Source organism: Tachyglossus aculeatus, chromosome 1 (genome assembly GCF_015852505.1).
Source record: "Tachyglossus aculeatus isolate mTacAcu1 chromosome 1, mTacAcu1.pri, whole genome shotgun sequence".
NCBI lineage: Eukaryota > Metazoa > Chordata > Mammalia > Monotremata > Tachyglossidae > Tachyglossus > Tachyglossus aculeatus.
The window spans coordinates 147,278,993-147,305,201 of record NC_052066.1 but is presented as its reverse complement, the minus strand read 5'-3'; the positions used below and the strand labels follow the sequence as shown (position 1 = coordinate 147,305,201).

The following is a 26,209-nucleotide window of genomic DNA, read 5'->3' as shown; positions in this document are numbered from 1 at the left end:
CTTATCCTCAGGCCTTGGAGCTTGAACTTTCCTTCCCAGAAAAAAGCAACTTATTTTCGTAGGAATAGGAACCCTCTCTGCTTAGAGTCCTCTGTCTGACCTCACCTGTCTTGCTTATTTGGCCATCATTTAACACAAGCTGGCCGAGAACACTGACTCCTTGCTCCTACACCCCCAGGATAGTCTCTGCTGGTGCAGTATGGGCTGGAGAGGCCAGCTCCAGAAAAAGATGGTTTGCTGCCCCACTTTTCTGGGTCACTTGGAGCCATCTATTTCACTTATGCTTTGTCTAGAATCTCACTGCCCTCCAGAATGGAGGGGGAGGCTGAATTTTCCCCTCAAGTCCAAGGCTTTCTGGTTATATTCAGACCATTTTTTAAAAACAGAAAAAACCTCTCAGCTGTATCCCATAATAATAATAATGGCATTTTATTAAGCGCTTACTATGTGCCAAGCACTGTTCTAAGCGCTGGGGAGGTTACAGGGTGATCAGGTTGTCCCATGTGGGGCTCACAGTCTTAATCCCCATTTTACAGATGTAACTGAGGCACAGAGGAGTTAAGTGACTTGCCCAATGTCAGCTGACAATTGGCATAGCCAGGATTTGAACCCATGACCTCTGACTCCAAAGCCTATGCCCCTTCCACTGAGCCATGCTGCTTCTCATGGTATGCTTTAGGGACTGTCAGTCACATGTGATTTAATTGCTGCTACTTTAGTGCTGAGATGACTTTTTGTTTTGTCAGGTAGCAGGGAGGTAGGAGGTCTTTGAGAAGAGACCCATTTTCAGTGTGAATTTGTCATTGAAATATTTCCATCACACACTAAGGCTTTTAATTCATCTCATGTTTCTTTTCTAGGTTACCTTGCCTGTCTACCTGAATTTCACACGAGCAGACCTGATCTTCACCGTTGACTTTGAAATTGCGACAAAGGAAGATCCTCGCAGCTTCTATGAACGTGGGGTTGCAGTCTTGTGTACTGAGTAATGAGTCTGTCTTAAGTCTGTAGGAGGAAGTTTTGAGCACTTTAAGGAGAAACAATAAGGGGGATGGATTGAAGCGCAGATGGATTTATGTGAAAGGTAGGAGAGTAGGAGTTTGAGGTGCTTTGAGGGCTGGAGAAAAGTGAAGACTGAAAAATAAGAAGGAAATAGTGGGGTTTCAGGTGGTTATTGAAGAGCTCGTAGATGATAAAACTTAATGAAATAAACTTGCATGCATGAGGTGGTTGTCCTGGATTTTTTTTTTAACTTCATCTCAGAAAATACATTTAGAAAAGGTGGCAAAAATGGTCTTAGAGCTGATTAGATGGACAGCAATCATATACCTGAGTGATGGAATACCTACACCTTTTTTGTGCCCAATTTTCCCCCCAAAAAACTGAAATTCAAGATTTGAGAGAGGGTAGGGAAGGTTATGACCACTATAAACTGGCAAAGCCCTGGGCCCTGCTGCCCCACAGCTCCCTCCCCCCAGGCATTATATACTATAGCCGGATGAACAATGAGTTAATTGGTTAATTGTAGCTGTGCTGCTCCATCCTCTGCCACCCCTCCAGCAACCTAGTAAGAGACCACAACCCTTCCCATGACTGCTACTGCATTCACCTTTTGTTCTTCATCAGGTTGCTAGCAATTGGTCATCCCCCACCTCTGCAATTGAGGTGCCTGAATCATCTTTCTCCGTGATGTGGTCAAGGAGAGAAACGGAAGAATTTACACAATTTGTAAATGGAGGTGGGGAAAATGCTGCTGTGAAGGCAGATGAGAAAGTAGGGACATTACCGTCAAAATTTTCAGAAAGTGAGGGGGCTCTGTGGTTGATGCTTGGGACTGTGCTCCTAATAAGCTTACGGTATTTGAAAATGCCCAACTTGGCCAAGCAATCAATCTATTGAGCATTTACTGGTTGTAAAGCACTTTACTAAGTGCTTGGGAGAGTACAATGGGGGTAGGCGTGTTCCCTGTCCACAAGGAGCTTTACAGGCAGGCCTCACACATCATGACATAGCTTGGACGAAAAATTGAATATTTAAGCAGCCTCTCCCCTGTGATACAGCTTTGACATGATTAAAATAGATCTTTGACAACCTATTTGAGTTGAAATAAGAGCAAGAGACTGTTTCCTGTGCGTGCCCTTCTGCTATGGCTGAGTCCATTATTTAGCCTGCCACCTCACTAATTTTAACCATAAATTGTAAATAGTCACTTTAATTCCTACTGGCTTCCTTGCCTTCTGTACTACATATATTTGTAGTACTCTACATACTCTTCCTCCCTTCAAGGCCCTGCTGAGAGCTCACCTCCTCCAGGAGGCCTTCCCAGACTGAGCCCCTTCTTTCCTCTCCCCCTCGTCCCCCTCTCCATCCCCCCGTCTTACCTCCTTCCCTTCCCCACAGCACCTGTATATATGTATATATGGTTGTACATATTTATTACTCTTTTTATTTATTTATTTATTTTACTTATACATTTCTATCCTACTTATTTTATTTTGTTGGTATGTTTGGTTCTGTTCTCTGTCTCCCCCTTTTAGACTGTGAGCCCACTGTTGGGTAGGGACTGTCTCTATGTGATGCCAATTTGTACTTCCCAAGCGCTTAGTACAGTGTTCTGCACATAGTAAGCGCTCAATAAATACGATTGATTGATTGATTGATTGATTGATATATTGTTAATGGCCCTTCATGAGGTGGCCAGAGGATGCCCAAGCTTTCAGTTAGAGCAGGGCGGACCTTCTGGGTCCCCAGTGCCCTACCCAATGCACCTGTTTACCATCCTGCACTCTTACTGTATAACTCTTTCCCTCATTCCTGTACTGACAATGCAGAAGCTTTGTAATCATATCCTAAAGAGCTGCACCTTGCTCACTTTAGACAATAACCTGAGGTAAAGCAGAGATTGCTCCTCCGACTTGGATGTTTTGGAAGCTTATTCCCTGATCTGTATGTGAAATGGCAGCAGTCTTCTAATCAACTGTATTTAGTGAGCACTTACTGTGGGCAAAGCACTGGACTAAGTACTCAGAGCATACAACAGGATTAGCAGGTATGTTCCCTGCCCCTAATGAGTTTACAGTCTTGAGCGGGAGACAATGAGTAAATTTAAGAGGTACAGAAGTGCTGTGGGGAAGGGGCAAATAGCAAGCGCCAAAAGGTCACAGCTCAAAGTGATAATGCAGAAGGGAGAGAGATGGGTAAAAAAGGGTTTAAGTGGGGTAGGGTGACCTTAATAATGCTCTGAAGGTGAAGAGGGTGGCAGCAAGAGACAGGTACAGTGAGTTGGCATTAGAGGAGTAAAGTGGGCAGTAGTAGGGGTGTAGTAAGAGAATAGGGAGGTGAAGTGAGATGGGGCAAGCTGACAATGCCTTAAAGCTGATAAGGAGTTTCTGTTTGATGTGGAGGTGGATGGTTAGGCATTGGAGGTTCTTGGAGGTGGAGAGGCAGACTGAACACTTTTGTTGATAAATGATCAATGCATGGAGTGAACTATGGATTAGAGTGGGGAGAGACAGAAGGCAAGGCAGGATAGGATGTTTGCATCAGCATGGTAGCGGTTCAGATGGAGACGAAAGGGATGGATTTTAGCAATATGAAGGTAGAGCCAACAGGATTTCATTCGTTCAGTCATAATTGAGTGCTTACTGTGTGCACAGCACTGTACTAAGCACTTGGAAAGTACAATTTGGCAACAGATACAGTCCCTACCCAACAACAGGATTTGGTGATAGATTGACTGTTGGTGGAATGAGAGATGAGTTAAGGATAATGCCAAGGTTACAGGTTTGAGATGGGGGAGTGGTGGTGTCTACAGAGATGGGGAGGACAGGTTTTTGGAGAGAAGGAGTTCAGTTTTGGACATGAGGTTTCTGGAGGATAACCAAGTAGATAGGCCTTGTCTTGAAGGTGGGAGGAAATGTGAGATTTTAGGGAAGGAGAGGAGTCAGGGCTAGAGATGTATATTTGGGAGTCATCTGCACAGAGATGGTAATTGAAGCCATGGGAGTGAATGCATTCTAGAGAGTGGGTTTAGAGGGGGAATAGAAGGGAACTTAGAACCGAGCTTTGAGGGACCCCTATTGCCAGAGGGTGGGAGGTAGAAGAGGAATAGAGACTGAGGAGGAACAGAGTGGAGGAGAACTAAGAGGATAGTGTCAGTGAATCCAAGGTTGGATAAAGTTTCAAGGAAAAGGGGGTGGCCTACAGTGTCAAAAGTGCCTGAATGGTCTAGTGTGACTAGGATGGAGTAGAGGCTGTCAGATTTGGGGAGAAGGTGGTCACTAGATACCTTAGAGGGCTGTTTCTGGGGAGTGAAAGGGTGGAAGCCAGATTGGAGGAGAGAAAGTGGAGACAGCTGGTGTGAACAACTCCCTCGAGATGTTTGGAGAGAATTGATAAGAGGGAGAAGAGGTGATAACTGGAGGGAGTTGTGGGGTGTCAAGGGATTTTTTTATTTTTTAGGATGGGGGTTATATTAGCATGTTTGAAAGCAGTGGGGATGAAGCTGTTGGAACAGTTGAAGATGGCAGCCGAGGGAAGAAGGGAGGGGGTGAGTTTTAAAAAGGTATGAAAGGATAGGTCAGAAGCGTAAGTGGAGGGGGTAGATTTAGAGAGGAGGAGTTTTCATATTGAGTTACTGCTAGGAATATAGGGAGAATCGAAGAGGGTGGAGGAGATTGGAGAGAAGCAGGGGAGATTTTAGGGAGATCAGGCCTGATGGTTTCGGTTTTGCTGATGAAGTATGTGGCCAGGTCATTAGAGTTGGGAGGAGGGAGGGTGGGGGAAAAGGAGGTTTGAAAAAGGAATTAAATGCCTGGAACAGCTGGTGGAGGCAGTGGGTACAGAAGTGAATTTGGAAGAAGTACTGTTGGCAGTGGAAAGGGCTGAAATGAAGCAGATAAGAATGAGTTTAAGGTCAACAAGGTCTGAAATATCTGGATTTCCTCCAACAGTGCTCCACAACTCAGGAACAGAGGAAGCAGACTGGGGAGGTGATCTAGGCTTCTGGGTTAGTGGTACAAGACAAGTAGAGCGACAGAGGAGCAAGGGAGTTCAGTGGACTGTCTCTGTTGCCAAATTGTACTTCCTAAGCGCTTAGAACAGTGCTCTGCACACAGTAAGTGCTCAATAAATATGATTGAATGAGTGAATGGTGTTGAGGGCCGATAAGTGCATCAGGAGAAGGTAGTTTGGGTATAGAGACCAAATGGGGTAGGATGGCTATAGAATACTTGGGGGCGGGGGTGTCAAAAGAACTGATGTCTCTGTAGGGGGAAAAGGACAGATTTGGGGGGAGGGGGGTGAATGGGAAAGAGCAGGTGAAGTGGTTGTAAGATAAAGGAATTTCAGAATTGGTGAGGGTACAGATTGTACAGTTACTGGGGATTAGAAGATCAAGTGTTCAAGCCAAAGTTGGTGAGTGTTTGAGGTGGGGTGGAGCAGGAGGTCACTGAAGTAAAGGAGTGCTAAGTACAGCGCTTAGTACAGTGCTCTGTACACAGTAAGTGCTCAATAAATACGGTTGATTGATTGATTGAGAGGAGGTGGACAGTGGAAGGATCATTCTATGCCTTGATAAAAAGAGTACTGGGCTGAGTGTTGGGGGCTTCCAAAGTGAGATGTCTATATTTGTTTCCCCTGCATTAGGGCATTAAATACCTGGAAATACTACCTCCAAAGCAGGCATAAAGTAAACATTAATTGAATTTCACCTGGTACCCACTCCCTGCACTCATAACGAATAAAGGTTTCAGAGTCATTGCCTATATTAACAGAAGTTAAGTTCTTGCTTTTACTTCCACACCACTAGTGAAAGAAATGCAGGATCTGTTTTCCTCCAACTGGGTCTAGACCCTCTCCTAGCAGCCCACACTAGGTGGAAGCTCAGGGATGAAATCATCCAGAAGAGCCATTTTCCTCTTGTGTTAAATTTGCTTTTGACTTTCTCCTTATTTTAACAGGCCCCTGTTTGTAATGGGGGAAAAAAACCAACCCATCAGCCACAAGCCAAAACCAACCAGAGCCAGGAGTCATTTGACTATTTGACTTAAATAGTCATTTGACTATTTCTTAACACAACTCTTAATAATGGACTTATATCTGGAACTCAATTGGACCCTGTCCCCACAGCTTCTGAAAGGTGCAAGGTTGAAACACTAAATGCTAAAGCATACAATCAGGAAGCTAAGGGAGACTACTTTTACCTTTAGAGCTAGGCAGCTGGAGAAAAACAACAACATGAGTCATTTGGGCAAAGAGAAGTAGGGTGGGGAATACCACCAACACATTCCAGCAAGGAAAATATAAAGGAGTCTAATCATCCCCTTCCCTCCACCATATTGATCTTCACTAACTCAACGAATAGAAGGGCTTCGCTTTATTAAAGTCCAACTGATACCAGGATTGTATTGCTATCACAGTATTGTACTGCTATCACATACCAAGGAGGAGTCACATCAGGCCTTCCTGTCGGATGGCAGAGGAATCACGGGTCCCCTTCATGTTTATTGGCACTTCTTGTACAGCCATTCATTGCTGAAATCTGTCCTGGGCTGCACATGCCCTGAAACCATGGAACCTGATGAGACAGTTGCTCCTGTGAAGTGAAAAGAGATCACAATAATACTTGCTTGTTCAATCAATCAATCAATCGTATTTATTGAGCGCTTACTGTGTGCAGAGCACTGTACTAATCGCTTGGGAAGTACAAGTTGGCAACATATAGAGACAGTCCACACCGAACAGTGGGCTCACAGTCTAGAAGGGGGAGACAGAACAAAACCAAACAAACAAAATAAAATAGAATAGATATGTACAAGTAAAATAAGTAGAATAATAAATATGTAGCAACATATATACATATATACAGATATACAGGTGCTGTGGGGAAGGGAAGGAGGTAATATGGGATGGAGAGGGGGACGAGGGGGAGAGGAAGGAAGGGGCTCAGTCTGGGAAGGCCAGCATTTCGATTTAAATTTATGAACTGACTCTAAGGGATGGGAAAGGACAAGGGATAACTAGACACTAGAGTCCTTCTGAGAAGCAGCGTGGCTCAGTGGGAAGAGCATGGGCTTTGGAGTCAGAGGTCATGGGTTCAAATTCCAGTTTAACTTCTCTGGGACTCAGTTCCCTCATCTGTAAAATGGGGATTAAGACTGTGAGCCCCCTGTGGGACAACCGGATCACTCTGTAACCTCCCCAGCGCTTAGAACAGTGCTTTGCACATAGTAAGCACTTAATAAATGCCATTATTATTATTATTATTTAAACCCCCAAGTAAAAAGTTTAGAGTGGTCGCAGCTCTGTATGGGGTAAGGGATTTTTTTCTTCCAATAGCACATACCCTCTTCTGCCCTTAAGTCTGCACAAGGAAATACTAACTTTGGGTTAATAAAATGACCAGGGATTGTTTGAAGGAGGGTGTTTAAAAAAGAAAAAGAAAATCACACACATGCTTTGGGAGGTCTAGGAACCCTGACCCCCATTAAATCACACTTTGAGTGCGGGGCATAGAAAGGCAGGGAAGATTTTTATGGGGAAGAGCAAGTAACATGAGACTTGGAAGGTCTAACAAGCTCAAGTCTGAGAGAGTCAGGGTGGCAGGAGCAGGGGAAAGTCTTTCCAGCCCTTAATGAAAACTGAGTTCACTCCGTTCTCGTCAGATCCCTGAGCTGAAAAGAGCTGGGAATCCTGCCTAAATGACTACAAACTGAAAGCAATGGCTTTGCCCCAGTGAAGTTGGTATTTATGGTGACAGTTCTCCATCCTGATGTCAGGTAGGATTTAAGGGTTTTCCATCCCTCAGTACTGTCCTTCCACCCTGATTGATAGGAGCCTTCTCTCTTGGGGAGCTGCCTGGTTTGTTAGCCCCTCTGGGTAGCAGCCCTCAATCAGATGGATTCCCACGCCCTTAAAGTGTTCAAATCTTATGTCTGCATGACTTCAGTTGGTTCAAACTGTTTGTTTTGCTTTATGGTACTTGTAGAGCACTTACTAGGCGTCAAACACTGTGCCAGGAACTGTGCAAAGTGCTGAATCTAATCAGGTTGGACACAATCCGTGTTCCACATGGGGGGCTCACAGTCTTAATCCCCGTTTTACAGATGAGGTAACTAAGGGACAGAGAAGTTGAAATTTGCCCAAGGCCACACTCCCAGGCCCGTGTTCTTTCCACAAAGCCGTGCAGCTTCCCAGTGCTTTTCAGTCCTTTAAATCCGGTATCTGCAACAAACCACCTCCAAATATCCTTATTATTAAAAAAAACACTTAGGGTCATTCAAAGTTCTCATTCTTATGTTACGTTTGTCCTGTTCCACCATACAAAAAAAGTTATCTGCTAAAAGATCTGTATAATCTATAGCTTGTGCTGAGATCGACTGCTTCAGTACTCACTGAATAGCTAACACACTTACCTCTGCCCAAACCATATGCTATTTCTTTCTTTTCATTCTTTCACACTCTGGAAGGAAGAATTCCATTTTTCTCTTGAACAGGGGTTGTTTGTAGACCCTGCTGTCTTTCTCCCACATGCAGGGTCTGGATGACTGCAGAGGTGCCCTTGGTGTGTTTTCGGTAGGTCTTGCAGATTTTGGAGGATCAGCACTTCTGAGTAAGCAACGGTCAGACTTCTGTCCTAACGTCTCAGGCACGAGTTCCCAATCCACAGACAATTCAGAGGCCTCAAGGAGTCTTCCGGAGCTCTCCGTCGTCTCTTGGCTGGTCGTCTCCATCGGTATTTTCACGTCGCTCATCGGCTCCATGTACACGTCGTTTGTTTCTGAGGCTGGAAAGTCCCAGGTGGTTGGTTTTGCAGGGAGTTCTAGATTCTTTGAACAGATGGAACCCCCTGACTCCACTTCACTGGGGTCATCAGAGATCAGGGATGGAGAAATTCTACCGCAGGTGATATCTCCGAGGATACAATCATTCAGACTGTAGTCTGAATGATTGGGTGTGTCTTCTGAATCACCGTCATAAGGATCTAAAAACTATGACAAAAATGAATCCGAGGTCAGCTGTTTAGGGTTATAAAAATTACAGTGTCACAGTCTTCTAATTTTATCTACTACTAATGTTGGTGATTTTTGTATTGTCTTGCCAATAAAATTAAAGTGATATTACAATAGCAACAAACATCCTAGTAGAGGCCTAAAGAAACATCATAAGATTTGGTCCTGTGTCGATTAACCTTAACACCAGTTCCAGAGAAAAATGGAACTTTCTATTCTACCTACATGTTTTGGCATCAGCCAAAAGCTGAGGCTACTACAAGTTCGAGCGAGACTCAGGCTTGAAATTAGGGAAGCAAGCCAGATACAATGAGGAAAGTGCCAAGAAGGAATGGAAAAAAAAAAAAGGATAGGATAAGGCACCAAGAGCTTAATCCATTCACTTTCTCACTACTGAAACTTTAATCTGTAGACAAAATATTCTAAAGTTAAATAAGTTAAATATTTTTAAGTATCAGTGTAAAAGAAAATCTGACCACTTCAAAAAGCAAAATTGATAAAAGCGATTTAAATTGTCAGGATTTAGGGTTGATTACTCTATTACTCTATTTTACTTGAACATATCTATTCTATTTATTTTATTTTGTTAGTATGTTTGGTTTTGTTCTCTGTATCCCCCTTTTAGACTGTGAGCCCACTGTTGGGTAGGGACTGTCTCTATATGTTGCCAACTTGTACTTCCCAAGCGCTTAGTACAGTGCTCTGCACACAGTAAGCACTCAATACGATTGATTGATTGATTAATGGGGATTTACACATTTTCTTAGCCTTCATGGAATACATATAAGAATATACTAGAAAAACCTTATAGGCAATTCACTGAGAGGGATTTTTGGCAGTTACAGGATGGACTTAAGACTCTTCATGGAATTTTAATAGCTTTTGAAGAAGACCCCTGGCAGGAAAGATATCTTTAATTTAAACTACTGCAGAACAATTAAATGTCTTCAGTTTCTACCAGGTCAGCTGTTCAGCCATGGCAAGAAACTGGGTGTGGAGGATTAGGCTGTACCTGTCTCAACCAAACTGGGGAACCAGGTCATCTACTAGTAAGAAAAATTGTCAAAAGCATTTATTTCTTTGTTGGTTTTTGACAATATCCTGGATAAAAGTCAAATAAAAACCATCAGGAAAAGTCAAAGTTCTCCTAAGGGGGGGAAAAAAATCACTTCTTCCTGTTTACATCATTTTGTTGTTAGTTTTCCCCAGTGGCACTAAACTATTGGCTGAGGACCTAAAGCAGAGTGTCCTGAGCCACTGGGTATAATATTTGCTCCTTATTTAATAAAAGGAAAAACAGCAATCACTAACATCTTGGTTGTTCTTCAAAATGAGACATTTTCCAAACATTACAAGGTGTTTTGTTCTCATTAAAAATGATATCCCATTAAAAAAAGTTTCACTACAGAGCATTCCCTCTCCAAGACCAGAATTCTGAATATAAAAAGGAAATACCTTTCCTCTGAGCCTCCCGATTTTTTCCAACTTTATAGAACTAAAAGAGGACAACATCCTGGAACTGGGGGAATCTAACCCAAAAGATTCTCCAAGGGAGCAAGGAAAGAAGAAAATTTAAATGGAAAAGAAAGAAAAAAAAAACCCAGTCCCTTACAGATTGGTTAAAAATGTAGGAATTTCTGATAATGGGTGTTTTTCCCAGAAATAGAAGATTATTTAAGGCCACATTAAACAGAAAAGGAGAATGAAAAGCTGTCAATGTTCTAGTGCGGGGGAAGAGAGGATTTTTGTCTGTGTTTCAGAGGGTTATGGAAAGAAACAAGATCTAATGTCTGCCATTAGCCATGGTAATTTGTCCTAAAAGCAGCGTGGCTCAATGGAAAGAGCACGGGCTTGGGAGTCAGAGGTCATGGGTTCAAATCCGCCACCTTTCGGCTGTGTGACCTTGGGCAAGTCACTTCACTTCTCTGTGCCTCAGTTACCTCATCTGTCAAATGGGGATTAAGACTGAGCCCCATGTGGGACAACCTGATCACCTTGTATCCTCCCCAGCGCTTAGAACAGTGCTCTCCTTCTCCAGCCCAGCCCGCACCCTCCACTCCTCCGCCGCTAATCTCCTCACCGTACCTCGTTCTCGCCTGTCCCGCCATCGACTCCCGGCCCACGTCATCCCCGGGGCCTGGAATGCCCCCAATCCCTCTGCCCATCCGCCCAGCTAGCTCTCTTCCTCCCTTCAAGGCCCTACTGAGAGCTCACCTCCTCCAGGAGGCCTTCCCAGACTGAACCCCTTCTTTCCTCTCCCCCTCGCCCCCCTCTCCATCCCCCCATCTTACCTCCTTCCCTTCCCCACAGCACCTTTATATATGTTTGTATATATTTATTACTCTATTTTACTTGTACATATCTATTCTATTTATTTTATTTTGTTAGTATGTTTGGTTTTGTTCTCTGTCTCCCCCTTTTAGACTGTGAGCCCACTGTTGGGTAGGGACAGTCTCTATATGTTGCCAACTTGTACTTCCCGAGCACTTAGTACAGTGCTCTGCACACAGTAAGCGCTCAATAAATACGACTGATTGATTGATTGATTGCTTTGCACATAGTAAGTGCTTAACAAATGTCTTTATTATTATTATTATTATAAGGTACCATTGGAGCCAGAGTGGCTCCCAAATTCATGACCAAGAAATCCAATGAATGCTTGAGAGCTGAAGGTGAGGGGATTTAAAAACTGTGCAACACTCTGGGTTGTCAGCTGCACTACTAACTAGTTCTGAGAAGCCCACCAAGTTTTTTCCTGTATCCTTGTAGGTCAGTCCAGCCTGAGCCCACCCCGTCCCCCCGACTAAGGGAGGTACCTAGGGACTTCCAGGCGATTGTTCCCTCTATCCTCACATACAAAACTGCAGCCACTAAGAGTAGCTTTGACACCCATCTCTGCCAGGGCTACAGACTGAGCCCCCTTTTTCCTCTCCTCCTCCCCATCCCCCTGGCCCTACCTCCTTCCCCTCCCCACAGCACCTGTATATATGTTTGTACAGATCTACTACTCTATTTTACTTGTACATATTTACTATTCTATTTATTTTCTTAATGATGTGCATTTAGCTTTAATTCTATTTGTTCTATTTATTCTGATGACTTGACACCTGTCTACATGTTTTGTTGTCTGTCTGCCCCTTCTAGACTGTGAGCTCGCTGTTGTGTAGGGACTGTCTCTATATGTTGCCAACTTGTACTTCCCAAGCGCTTAGTACAGTGCTCTGCACACAGTAAGAGCTCAATACATACGACTGAATGAATGCTGTACCTGCTCTGACAATCTCACATGGGCCTGCGATTCAGATCAGAGTGAGCAAAAGCCAAGTCGACAGGGGTGAAGCCAGCTGTGTTGGGCTAACCATTCATTCAATCGTATTGAGCGCTTACTGTGTACAGAGCACTGTACTAGGTGCTTGGGAAGTACAAGTTGGCAACCACTGTTACCAACTCCACCCTCCCTCATGGGGCTTTCTCCAGGCTGGGTGGGAGGGGAAAGATAGAAAGAAGGCAAATGCAGCAGATCCATGCATTCCTCCACTTCTCTGTGCCTCAGTTACCTCTTCTGTCAAGTGAGGATTACAATTGTGGGCCTCATGTGGGGCAGGGACTGTGTCCAATCCAATTTGCTTGTATCCACCCCAGTGCTTAGTACAGTGCCTGGCATATAGTAAGCGCTTAAATACCATAACTATGACTACAGCAGACCCTGGGGACTACAAGATCCAGGGCACCATGGAGACCGGTTCCCTGGGCAAAGCATGTCTACATTGACCCATCCCCTCCCCACTCTCCACCCTAAATCCCAACAGTTTTGGACAATATGGTCTAGAGGACCTGGGTTTTAATCCCAGCTTTACCACTTCTCTGATGTAGGCAAGTCACTTAAATACCATAAAAAAAAAAAGTTAAGCACTATGTACCAGGCACTGTACAAGCTAGTCAGGTTGGACACAGCCAAGGGACTTGCCCAAGGTCAGAGCAGGGGAAGAACCAGGATTAGAAGCCTTCTGACACCCAGTCCTGTAGTCTAGCCACTAAAGAATGCTGCTTCTTTACTTCCCTGTGCCTCTGTTTTCTCATCTGTAAAATAGGGGTATAATGACTGTTCTCTCCTACTTAACACTGTGTGGGACAGGGATTGTGTCTGATTTGCAGACACTCCATCAGAGCTTAGTACGGTGCTTGAAACATAGTAAGCACTTAAATACCACAATTATTATTACTGGAAAGCCCTTAGATCTGGGAGCCCATCCCAGTTCTGGTATTTGCTGTGTGACCTTGAGCAAGTCACCTCACCTCTCTGGGCCCATTCCCTCATCTGTACAGGGAGAGTAATAGTACTGTCTGTACCTCATAGGGATAAAACGAAATTATGTGAAAGCCTTTTGAAAAAAATTCAAAGTCAAATAGAAATTCATGGCATTATTATTATGCCTGTTGGCCTTGGGCAGGCCCTGGGACTTCAGCCCATGCCTGGTTCTCCCCCGCACACTCTGGCAGGAAAAGAAGGCAGAAGGACTTCTGTCCAGTGCAAGACTGACCCGCAAACAAAGCTTTTGCTCTGAGGGAGGTTGACTAAGTTCAGTTGGGGAATCATTTCCAAGAAGAGAAGAAAAAAAACAGATACTGCACACCGCTTTCCCTTGTCATAGAGATAATCTGGGTCCCCGTTTCCCTGACAAAGAAACACTTCACAGACTGACAGATGACCTCAGTCATAAAGGGCTCCCACAGTTACAAGACAATGAATGCACCTTCCTTGGGCTATTTATTCTAAATGTTTGATTTTCTCCTGCCCCTGAGCCCCCCAAGGACTGTCTAATTTCCCACCTGTTTATTCTCTCCCAATTCAGTGCTCTGCCCAAAGTGCTTAAGTTCTATCAAGTGCAAAGTACTATAATAATAATAATAATAATGATGATGGCATTTTTAAGCGCTTACTATGTGCAAAGCACTGTTCTAAGCACTGGATGGGGATACAAGGTGATCAGGCTGTCCCACGTGGGGCTCAGTCAATCCCCATTCTACAGATGAGGTAACTGAGGCACAGAGAAGTTAAGTGACTTGCCCAAAGTCACAAAGCTGAAAAGCAGCGGAGTTGGGATTAGAACCCATGACCTCTGATTCCAAAGCCCGGGCTCTTTCCACTGAGCCACACACTACTATTGCTGCTTCGTGTATGGAATCTCTCCTAGGAATATTGACCTCTCCCCACCCCACCACAAACACATATACCATGATTAAAGTAATAATAATTTTAAAAATAAAAATATTTGTTAAGCACTTGACCCAAACACTCAAATAATCAGGTCAGACACAGTCCGAGTCCTATTTGGGGCTCACAATCTAAGTATGCAGAAAAACAGTTACTGAAAGATGGTCAGAAGAGGGAAACTGTTTTGGAAAATCCAGGATTAAGAAAGAACAAGATTTCTTGTTCTTCACTGACTGTGCTCATTAGCTGGTTATAGGGCCTAACTTTCCCAATCCCAAAATCAGGGTCCCACCATAGTGCTCCTCCATTCAAACTCACTTGTCATTCCCAGAGCTTAATACAATGCCCAGCACCTAGTAAGCGCTTAACCAATACCATAATTATTATTCCAGTAGAAAGCTGGTAAGTAGGGCTGCTAAATGCTAACCCAGAGTCAATATACTCCCAAGGGAGGTTAAAAATCTTTAACATTGACCCACCTCTCTTCTGATACCTTCTGCAAATTCCATGTGATTCTTTTTGTGATCGCCCTGGGGGGAAGAAAGCTTGAATAGTCTTTACTATCAATATAAACAAGGCAAGCAGTTTAACCCCGCCACCAAAAGCCAATGCAGCCTTAAGCAAGTGCACATGCAATGACAGGAAAGATAAGGACAAGGAGGCTGATTCTAAGGACTTGGATTTAGACACCAGGGCAGATGTGAAAGGTTTTTTACAAACCACCAAATCCATTCTCTGTAGAAACATGACAGCTTTCAGAAGGAGGTCACTGAAGCTTGTTCTCCACCCCTGGGCAAAAGAGTGTCTCTGATTCTTTTTTAAGAGAACACCAAAAATGAGGGCTGCAGGATAATGGGACATTGCCATTTTAGGTTTAAACATCTGATCTGAAAGCACGGTGACACCCGTCACCTACTCATTTTGAAATAAAAAGGCCAATGCCATATTAGCTATTTCAAGTAACGCTTCCAAGAATATTCCCACCCTCAGAGTTACACTCATGCTTTCTTTATCCTACCCTCTCCACAGCCTCCTTCATGTCTACAGAGAGGAAATGAAAGGAAAAAAAAGATTTTAAAAGAGTAGGGGCACCTTGAACCGATGTAGCATGCCTCTCTGCCTCCTCTGGATGCCAACCCTGCTGTTGAATGGACTGAACGCTCCTCTGATGCAGTCACGCCTGTTCTGCCTTTGATCAGCCATGGTTCTCAGGGAGGAGGACTTTTTGGGGATTTTACTTAATTAAAAAATATCAGGTTAGGAAGAGCAACCTCAACGCAGCATATATCGCAAATGCAGCTAATGAATCTCTTGCTGGGTATGTTTTCAGTTTAGAGGAAACAGGTTTCAGCCTACTCCTCCTCCGTCTCTTTAACATAATCCTGAGAAAGAGAGGTCACCGGAGGTGCTCGATATTGGTTGATACTTGAATTTTTCCAGACAGTGTGACCTTCTTTATCATAACCACAGTCTCCTTCAGCATTTTTGTTTCAGTTTTAAGTCAGGGGTGTTGTGGGGAGGAAGGGATACATCGGTAAGTGAGAGAATCTACCTAAGGGAGTGCTAAAAATATACAAACCTACTTGAAATTTCATGTTGCTTGCTTTCTTTGAGCCTTGGGTGACAGGACTTGTGAGGCCCTGTAAGAAAATACTTCCATTATAAGTGCAGACTACAGTAAGTATTCTCTTATAAAATATAGTCCCTGGAGGGTGTCCAAAGAAAACAAAACAAAACAAAAAAAAGGAATCCTTTTGACCCTGATACTTTCAGATTTCTGTCTATAAATTGATACCGTGATCCTTAGGAAAGAAAAAGGTCAGTAAAGTCATTCAGGCTAGATCTATACAAGTGACCAGGACAAGGATAGTGACCAGCACAAGCACTCTCATTCCACTGGGACTACACTTACCACAACTGTAAACCTATAAGGTGTGTCTCCTTCTCTACTGTTGCCAACATCTATAAGTACTTGACCATTTTTACTCCTGACAATATTAAAACAACGATCCCATTTTAACAGGCATAAGACACAAGCAGGTTAGAGATTGATTTCCGGCTAGAAGACACAGCATTTCATTTCAGACACAGAATTTGAAATGAAATGGATATTCCCCTGGTTGCCTTCCAAGGCCCCACCGTGACTTCTCTCTCATTCCCTGACTCCTGGGTAAGTGGAAACACTTCTGGCAAAGAGGAAAGGCCTCCTTGCGTCCCCCAGGGCCTCTTCAGTTGTTTATCTTGGTAGGGGTCTTGTTTTAAACAGCTGGGCTTTTAGTCAATAGTATCTACTGAGTGTTTACTGTGTGCAGAGCACTGTACTAAGGGCCTGGGAGAGTAACAATACCACCCCTGCCCTCAAGAAGCTTACAACCTACTGAGACAGACATTAAGCTAAACTACAGAAAAGACCTTCAGCATACCCAAATGTCAAAAGAGTACCAAGCCTGGACCCCTCTCAGGATCACCCCTGGAGAGTTTCCAGTACCGTACGAGTCGAGCAAAGACGCCGATGCCATGCCATGCCTAGCTTGGGCAGCGGCTAGCGAGTGGAAGGCAATCCGCTACAAGTCAAAACTCACCTGTGCTGGGCAACAGCGGCATGGGAGGGAGTAGAGGGTGGAGACTTAAGTTTACTGTGCGGAAGAAGGCAAATGGCAAAACCACTTCCGTATTATTATTTTTTTTAAAACCAAGACGACTCTATGGATCCACTACCAGAACGACTGCAGATGGAAGTGGGGCGTCTTGGAGAGATGTGTCCATAGAGTTGCTAAGGGTCAGAGATGACTCGACAGCATAAGACAAAACAAGGCCAAGCCTGGGAGGGACTTCAAGCAATCAACTCTCAAAGCACAAACTGAGGAGTCTCTTTTAAGCCATTATGTCATTTTCAAATAGTTTGGGATAAGGCAACAGGCATGAGAGCCTGCCCTAAAAAGTCTCTTGACCCACTGTTGGGTAGGGACTGTCTGTATATGTTGCCAACTTGTACTTCCCAAGCGCTTAGTACAGTGCTCTGCACACAGTAAGCGCTCAATAAATACGATTGATGATGATTCTGGGACAGATCTAAACTGTTCTCTTGTGGCTATGAAATACCAATTTTTTAAAAAGCCCCATCAATATATTCCAAATTGTTTTAGCAATGGCCTGTTCCCTTCAGCTCGTACGTTCTAAATTCCAGATTTTCATACTCCAGAAACGTGGTGATAAAGAAATATTTACTCACCCGTTCTCAGTGATGATTTAACCAAGCCAACTTCAACACCCTGATAGACTCACTCTTATTTACCACAGATTAAATTTTCCTCTCTCCATTTGGTCTCAGCAGCACCAAGGACAAATTGTCAGCTTTAGCTCAGAAGCAAAAACACTGAAAGGCAGCAAACTGTCTGGAGGATAGCAAAGCTGACGAGGATCTTTCCCTTTACTCCAATTAGTGAAGAATGCCTCAACCTCTCAACACTGCTCTGGCTATTTGCCCCTTTAAAGTACATCCTTTCTCTTCCTCTCTCAAAATTCCCTTGAAGGGATGTTAGATGGTAAATCCCTAACCAGTAGATGGAAAATCCCTAACCGTTAGATGGATGTTCAACAGGGCATCGATCGTACAGTTCCACCAGGCATCCTGAGCTGGTTAGACTGAACTGGCTTTGCTAAATGTTCTAACCCAAGATGGAATGGAATACCCTAGGCAACCACTGCTCCAGGCACAAGTGCCTGGTTTGTTTTTTGGAAGAAATATCTTCAGCCTTTGCCTAAACATATGCAAAATCAGTCCCAGCCTGCACAATGTTCCAGAGGAACTGTTTTATGAGAAGGATTACCACAGTGATGACAGAAGAGCACACAAGAATTCAGAAATCCACAGAATTGGAGGTTGCTCCCGGGCATAATGGCACCTGTATATATGTTCGTACAGATGTATTACTCTATTTTACTTGTACATATTTACCATTCTATTTATTTTGTTAATAATGTGCATCTAGCTTTAATTCTATTTGTTCTGACAACTTGACACCTGTCCACATGTTTTGTTTTGTTGTCTGTCTCCCCCTTCTAGACCGCGAGTCTGTTGTTGGGTAGGGACCGTCTCTATATGTTGCCAACTTGTACTTCCCAAGTGCTTAGTACAGTGCTCTGCACACAGTAAGTGCTCAATAAATACGATTGAATGAATGAATATGGGGTTAGGACTGGATCAATAGGAACTGGTGATTTTAAATGGGGGAAGGAGAAGAGGAACAAATGCATAGGGATAATGTGACGGGGAGAAGGAATTAAAAGATATTTATACATTAAAAAAGGAAGAGGTGGGCTGGGAAATTTAGTCTAGTGCTAGAGGAACCCTTGAAGGGAAAGTGTGACAAGTCACTGGCTTCGATATCACAACAGTGCACCAAGAACTGTTCTGTTTCAGGGGAAAAATCTCCCAAGACGACAGACCCTAAAAGAGAGAACCACATCCTGGGAAATTAGGACAGGGTCATTACCTCTGAATTGGTCTCAGACTCCGACTCAGTACTTGACTCAACTTTGCATTTTCGCTTAAAAATAAGAGAAAGTTAGTTGGCAAACTCATAAAACTGGCATTATCAAATATCAATCCAGCAATTTAAGGCAAGCATTTCCTTTTGCAGATATGAGCTTTATAAATCTGTGCATATACTGGCCCTCCAAAGCCCTTTCCAGAAAGAAAGCTTGCTTTTCTCTTGAATAAATTTGAGCATTAGCTGTGCTTAGGTGTTAGAAAATTGGAACTATGGACTAGGTACTTATGATTGAGTCCAGCAGAGTTTTATAGAAGCATATGGCTTAATACCCCCAAAAATTATACTGAATGATCTTGTTTTCCAATTCACAAGCCAGGTTCTCTATCTAATAATCCTCTTTTTGCTTCTTAAAAACCATACCTGAACTTTTGCTGTCCTTTGGACATATTTTATCATCTGTATTTACTGTATTAAACACTTAGGAGAGCAAATTATAACAGAGTTGGTGGACACATTCCCTACTTGTTACATGCTAACAGTCTAGAGGGGAACAGACATTAATATAATTTATGACAATTCATGAGAAGCAGCGTGGCTCAGTGGAAAAGAGCCCGGGCTTTGGAGTCAGAGGTCATGGGTTCAATTCCCGGCTCTGCCACTTGTCAGCTGTGTGACTTTGGGCAAGTCACTTCACTTCTCCGGGCCTCAGTTCCCTCATCTGTAAAATGGGGATTAAGGCTGTGAGCCCCCCCGTGGGACAACCTGATCACCTTGTAACCTCCCCAGCGCTTAGAACAGTGCTTGGCACATAGTAAGCGCTCAATAAATGCCATGATTATTATTATTATCAGTAAGATTTCTAGACAACCCTCAAAGCTGTCATGTAAACACTACTTCCCATTAAGAGGGCATTACCTGATATTTGTGGGCTAATCTCTCCACAAAATCTGTACTTTTATCAGAATCCACGGGGTCATGTAGGTCTAACCAGAAAAGACAGAAGAAAAAAAAAAATAATCTGAGCAGGAGAGTCTTCCAAGTATTCACTAAGTGGTAGCCCCATTGGTAAACAGCAGCCAGGCTAAGCAGTCCCTCAGCATTTATTTGGTCAACTTCCTCACATGAGAAATCAGAACCCATTTTTGCCTCTAGGTCTACACATAGAAGGAACATTTAATTGGTGCAGAAGCAGCATGGCCTAATGGAAAGAGCACAGATCCTGGGTTCTTATACTGACTGCTGTGTGACCTTGGGCAAGTTAACATTTCTGTGTCTCAGTTTCCTCACCTGTAAAATGGGAGTTCAATAATAATAATAATGATGGCATTTGTTAAGCGCTTACTATGTGCAAAGCAGTGTTCTAAGAGCTGGGCGGGTACAAGGTGATCAGGTTGTCTCATGTGGGGCTCACAGTCTTCATCCCTATTTTACAGATGAGGTAACTGAGGCTCAGAGAAGTTAAATGACTTGCCCAAGGTCACACAGCAGACATGTGGCGGAGCCGGAATTCGAACCCATGACCTCTGACTCCAAAGCCCGCGCTCTTTCCATTGTGCCACGCTGCAGGGCAATGCCTCTGCACCCTCCTACTTAGACTGCAAGGAACCTGATTGGATCATATGTACCCCAGCACTTAGACCACTGCTTGACACATAGTAAGCACTAATAATAATAATAATAATGGTACTTGTTAAACACTATGTGCAAAGCACTGCTGTAAGCACTGGAACAAATACCACAATAAGTACCACAGGTGAAAAGTTATAATTTTGAAGTCTATGTTGCAGGGAACCAAATATAATCTGGTCTTTCAAAGGATTTTGAAAGAAATTTGTAAATTAAGATTCTAAATTCCTCAAATAGGGTTCATATTTTCATTGTGATAATAATAATGGCGTTTGTTAAGCGCTTACTCTGTGCAAAGCACTGTTGTACAAGTACTTAGTCCAATACTCTGCACCCACTAGGCCCCCAATAAGTACTGTCTCTGCGATAAATCACAAGCCACGTAAGGGCAGCTTCCCTCCAAATTTTATACAGAACACCTAACCCCTAGAAGGATTCTGAGAAATGGTGGTCTGAAGGATTTTTCTCTAGCCAAAATTTCTGAAGTGTCTGTCCCATAGGAGCAGGGCCTTGGAGCTCTTTCAAGCACACCCTCGAATCTGTAACACAAAAATAATAACAATTATGGTATTTGTTATGCATTTACTATGTGCCAAGCGCTGTTCTAAGCACCGGGTAGACACAAGGCTATCAGGTTGTCCCACATGGGGCTCACAGTTTTAATCCCCATTTTACAGATGAGGTAACTGAGGCACAGAGAAGTCAAGCGACTTGCCCAAAGTCACTCAGCTGACAAGCGGTGGCATCGGGATTAGAACCCACCACCTCTGACTCCCAAGCCCTTGCTCTTTCCACTAAGCCACGCTGCTTCTCAGAAGTAGGTGGATTCAGGTTTTTTTTCTAATTAATAGCCACTCCCAAACCTGACCATTCACTATGTAGATCTGCAAATTTTAAATGTTGGGATAAGTGCTGAATACAGAAGCAGTTTGGCCTACTGGTTATAAGTCAGAAGGACCCAACTTCTGACCCCAGCTCCACCACATGTCTGCGGTGCAACTTTGGGCAAACATATCTATTCTATTTATTTTATTTTATTTATTTTATTTTGTTAGTATGTTTGGTTTTGTTCTCTGTCTCCCCCTTTTAGACTGTGAGCCCGCTGTTGGGTAGGGACTGTCTCTATATGTTGCCAATTTGTACTTCCCAAGCGCTTAGTACAGTGCTCTGCACACAGTAAGCGCTCAATAAATACGATTGATGATGATGATGAAATTTCTTAACTTCTGCCCCCGTTATGTCATCAGTAAAATGAGGATTAAGACTGTGAGCCCCATGTGGGACATGGACTGTGTCCAACCTGAAGAGCTCATATCCACCCCAGCATTTAATACAGTGCCTGGCACATAGTAAGTGCATAACAAATACCGTAAAAAAATAGCTAAGGCAATAAGATTCAGAATTAGACGCAGAAATCCAATTCTCCAGCGAAAGTGAGAGGGTAATAAGTTTAGTTAGGACCAAGGATATCGGTCTGCGAATTGGGTGGGTTACCTGCACTTATCACCCCACTGCAATAATAATAAATAATAATAATAGTAGTATTTGCCAAGCACATAGTACTAGGCACTGGGGTTGATACAAGCTAGTCAGGTTGGACACAGACCCTGTACCATGCGGGGCTCGCAGTCATTCGTTCACATTTATTGAGCACTTATTGTGTGCAGAGCACTGTACTAAGCGCTTGAAAAGTACAATTCAGCAACAAAGAGACACAATCCCTACCCAACAACGGGCTCACAGTCTAGAAGGGAGGAGACAGACAATAAAACCAGACAGGCATCAATAGCATCAATATAAATGAATAGAATTATAGATATAAACACATCCTTAATAATATATAATATGTACATATAGCGGAAAGAGCTCGGGCTTGGGAGTCGGAGGTCGTGGGTTCTAATAATAATCATAATGATGGCATTTATGAAGCGCTTACTATGTGCAAAGCACTGTTCTAAGTGCCAATCCCTCCCCATCCCCCGCCTTACCTCCTTCCCCTCCCCACACCACCTGTATATATATATGTATATTTGTTTCTATTTATTTATTTTACTTGTATATATCTATTCTATTAATTTTATTTTGTTAGTATGTTTTGTTCTCTGTCTCTCCCCTTCTAGACTGTGAGCCCACTGTTGGGCAGGGACCGTCTCTATATGTTGCCAACTTGTACTTCCCAAGTGCTTAGTACAGTGCTCCGCACACAGTAAGCGCTCAATAAATACAATTGAATTGAATGAATATACACAAGTGCTGTCAATCCCCACTTTACAGAAGAGGTACCTGAAATGAAGTCAGAGAAATGAAGTGAGTTGCCAAAGGTCACCCAGCAGTTAAGTCGCAGGACCCAAGACCTTCTGCCACCCAAGCCTGTGCTCTAGCCACTACTCATTAATTAATTTATTTAATAGTATTTATTCATTCAATCGTATTTACTGAGCGCTTACTGTGTGTAGAGCACTGTACTAAGCACGTGGGAAGTACAAATCGGCAACATATAGGGACGGTCCCTACCCAAACGGGCTCACAGTCTAGAAAGGGGAGACAGTCAACAAAATATGTGGACAGGTGTCAATACCATCAGAATAAATAGAATTATTGCTACATCATTAATAAAATAAATCAATATGTAAAAATATACCCAAGTGCTGTGGGGAGGGGAAAGGGTGGAGGGAGGGGAGGTGAAAGCACTTAGTATAGTGCTCTACACACAGTAAGTGCTCAATAAATACGATTGAATGAGGGAATGGGGAGGGGAGGAGGAGAGGAAAGGTCGGGGGGCTCAGTCTGGGAGGGCTTACTTTGTGCAGAGCACTGTACTAAGCGCTTGGAAAGTACAATTCGGCAATAAACTACTCCCTCCTGCCTCGGCTCTGGAGCCCAGCCGACCATTTGGAAAACCCTTTCCTGCTGCATTGTTCCCTGAGGGTCTCTGGGATCTCCCCCAGGGAGGGATGGGGCTCAGTGGAAAGAGCCCGGGCTTGGGAGTCGGAGGTCGTGGGTTCTAATCCCGCCTCCGCCACTTGTCAGCTGGGTGACTTTGGGCAAATCACTTCACTGGGCCTCAGTTAGCTCACCTGTAAAATGGGGGGGTGAAGAATGTGAGGCCCACGTGGGACAACCTGATGACCTTGTATCACCCCCAGCGTTTAGAACAGTGCTTGGCACATAGTAAGCGCTTAACAAATGCCAACATTATTATGAGGGGGGCGGCCTCTCCCCTATCCGGGGGGTGGGGAAGAGAAGCAGGGATAAAGACTGTGAGCCCCCCACGTGGGACAACCTGATCACCTTGTATCCCCCCAGAGCTTGGGACAGGGCTTTGCACATAGTAAGTGCTTAATAAATACCAACATTATTATGATGGGGAGGGGGGGAAGAGAAGCAGGGATGAAGACCAACTTGTACTTCCCAAGCGCTTAGTACGGTGACCTGCACACAGTAAGCGCTCAATAAATACGATTGAATGAATGAATGACTGTGAGCCCCACGTGGGACAACCTTATCTCATTGTATCCCCCAGCGCTTAGAACAGTGCTTGGCACATAGTAAGCGCTTAATACCAACATTATTATGATGGGGGGGCGGCCTCTCCCCTATGGGGGGAGAAAGAGAAGCAGGGATAACGACTGTGAGCCCCCCGTGGGACAACCTGATCACCTTGTATCCCCCCCAGCGCTTAGAACAGTGCTTTGCACATAGTAAGCACTTAAACACCATCATCATTATTATTAAAGAGGAGGAGGCCTTGCCCCACCTCTCCTTCAATCAATCAATCGTATTTATTGAGTGCTTACTGTGTGCAGAGCAATGTACTAAGCGCTTGGGAAGTACAAGTTGGCAACATCTAGAGACAGTCCCTACCCCACTGTGGGCTCACAGTCTTCATTCATTCAATCGTATTTATTGAGCGCTTACTGTGTGCAGAGCACTGTACTAAGCGCTTGGGAAGTACAAGTTGGCAACATATAGAGACGGTCCCTACCCGACAGTGGGCTCACAGTCTAGAAGGGGGAGACAGAGAACAAAACAAAACATATTAACAAAATAAAATAAGTAGAGTAAATATGTACAAGTAAAATAAATAGAGTAATAAATACGTACAAACATATATACATATATACAGGTGCTGTGGGGAAGGGAAGGAGGTAAGTAAGGGGAGGGGATGAAGAGGGGAAGAGGATGGAGGGGGCTCACAGGAGAGTCAGGGGAAGACAGGGTTTGGGTGGGAAGATGAGAAGTTCTGTTTGTGTCACCTGATCTAAACAATAAACTAACAAAATTATAAACTAAGCAGCAAGTGACCCATGGGAAAGATGAGGAGAACACCACACACAAGCAATATTGAATAGAACTCCACACTTTCACTCCAAAATGAACTCAGTGGGCAGAGGATTGGGGAGGGGGCTTCCAAGCGGCAAGCAGAGTGGCTCAGTGGAAAGAGCCCGGGCTTTGGAGTCAGAGGTCATGGGTTCAAATCCCGGCTCTGTCAGCTGGGTGACTTTGGGCAAGTCACTTCACTGGGCCACAGTTCCCTCATCTGTAAAATGGGGATGAAGACTGTAAGCCCCCCCGTGGGACACACCTTGTATCCCCCCCAGCGCTTAAAACAGTGCTTTGCACATAGTAAGCGCTTGATAAATGCCATTATCATCATTATTATTATTATTATTACCTGGGATCTGGCGACTCAGGCCACGCTCCGGCCTCCTCCTCTTCTTCACCGCGTTGGGCCCGGGAGAGCCCGGCATCCAACCCATCCCAGCCCAGGGATGGCCTGGGGGCTGCACCCCTGCCGACCCTCCCCGAGCGACCCCTCAACGACGACCCTTCACCTCGTGGCTTCTCCAACGCCGCCCTCCCCCAAAGGCTCCGGCCCGTGGTTTTCATTAGAGCAAAAGGGAATTCAGGTGGAGGTGATTCAGGATCACCACCTGCCCAGGATTAGCATCCCACCCCAAATCTCGCTCCTCTGGAGAAGAAAGGGGCTGTGGACGTCCCAAGTGCTTAGTACAGTGCTCTGCACACATTAAACGCTCAGTAAATAGGGCTGACCTTTCCCCTTCTCCCCCTCTAGGAAGGTTAGAGGGGGCTACAATTCCACGTGGTCACAGATGGGGGGGAAAAATGGAAAAAAAAATCATGGGCATTTTCCAGGGAAATAATAATAATGATGGTATTTGTTAAGCGCTTACTATGTGCAGAGCACTGTTCTAAGCGTTGGGGAAGTTACAAGGTGATAGGTTGTAATTTAGTTATTTGTACATATCTATTCTATTTATTTTATTTTGTTAGTATGTTTGGTTTTGTTCTCTTGTCTCCCCCTTTTAGACTGTGAGCCCGCTGTTGGGTAGGGACTGTCTCTAGATGTTGCCAATTTGTACTTCCCAAGCGCTTAGTCCAGTGCTCTGCACATAGTAAGCGCTCAATAAATACGATCGATGATGATGATGGCATTGGTGAAGCGCTTACTATGTGCAAAGCACTGTTCTAAGCGCTGGGGAAGTTACAAGGTGATAGGTTGTAATAATGATGGCATTGGTGAAGCGCTTACTATGTGCAAAGCACTGTTCTAAGCGTTGGGGAAGTTACAAGGTGATAGGTTGTAATAATGATGGCATTGGTGAAGCGCTTACTATGTGCAAAGCACTGTTCTAAGCGCTGGGGGGGATACAAGGTGATCAGTTTGTCCCACGCAGGGCTCACAGTCTTAATCCCCCTTTTACAGATGAGGGAACGGAGACTCAGAGAAGTTGAGTGACTTGCCCAAGGTCACACAGCATGTGGTGGCGCCGGGATTCGAACCCACGACCCCTGACTCCAAAGCCCGTGCTCCTTCCACTGAGCCACGCTGTTGTCCC

At 44.2% G+C, this 26,209-nt stretch overlaps 2 protein-coding genes across 5 annotated transcripts in view; one reads left to right on the top strand and one right to left on the bottom strand.

Moving 5' to 3' along the window:
* The window catches only part of DYNC1H1 (dynein cytoplasmic 1 heavy chain 1), a 71,955-nt gene extending 70,730 nt beyond the window's left edge, over nucleotides 1–1,225 (top strand). The window contains exon 78 of the mRNA XM_038752629.1: nucleotides 861–1,225. Coding sequence (XP_038608557.1) covers nucleotides 861–989 — 129 coding nt within the window. The 3' untranslated portion in view covers nucleotides 990–1,225. The remainder of the gene's footprint in view (nucleotides 1–860) is intronic.
* Nucleotides 1,226–6,361: 5,136 nt separating this feature from the next.
* Nucleotides 6,362–25,156, bottom strand: LOC119930888. Of its 4 annotated transcripts, none has more exons than XM_038749622.1 (7): nucleotides 25,024–25,156; nucleotides 19,638–19,705; nucleotides 18,723–18,776; nucleotides 15,810–15,866; nucleotides 14,706–14,771; nucleotides 8,415–8,990; nucleotides 6,362–6,595 (listed from the first exon to the last, which is right to left on the bottom strand). In XM_038749622.1, exons 1-6 carry the CDS (start codon nucleotides 25,106–25,108, stop codon nucleotides 8,433–8,435), a joined length of 888 nt encoding a protein of 295 aa, XP_038605550.1. In that variant the 5' UTR covers nucleotides 25,109–25,156; the 3' UTR covers nucleotides 6,362–6,595; nucleotides 8,415–8,432. The 4 variants fall into 4 exon arrangements, with proteins under 4 accessions (XP_038605550.1, XP_038605559.1, XP_038605567.1 ...); XM_038749631.1 differs by having other exon boundaries at nucleotides 14,706–14,756; XM_038749639.1 differs by lacking the exons at nucleotides 19,638–19,705; nucleotides 25,024–25,156 and adding an exon at nucleotides 15,319–15,463 and having other exon boundaries at nucleotides 14,706–14,756; nucleotides 18,723–18,758.
* Nucleotides 25,157–26,209: the final 1,053 nt, after the last annotated feature.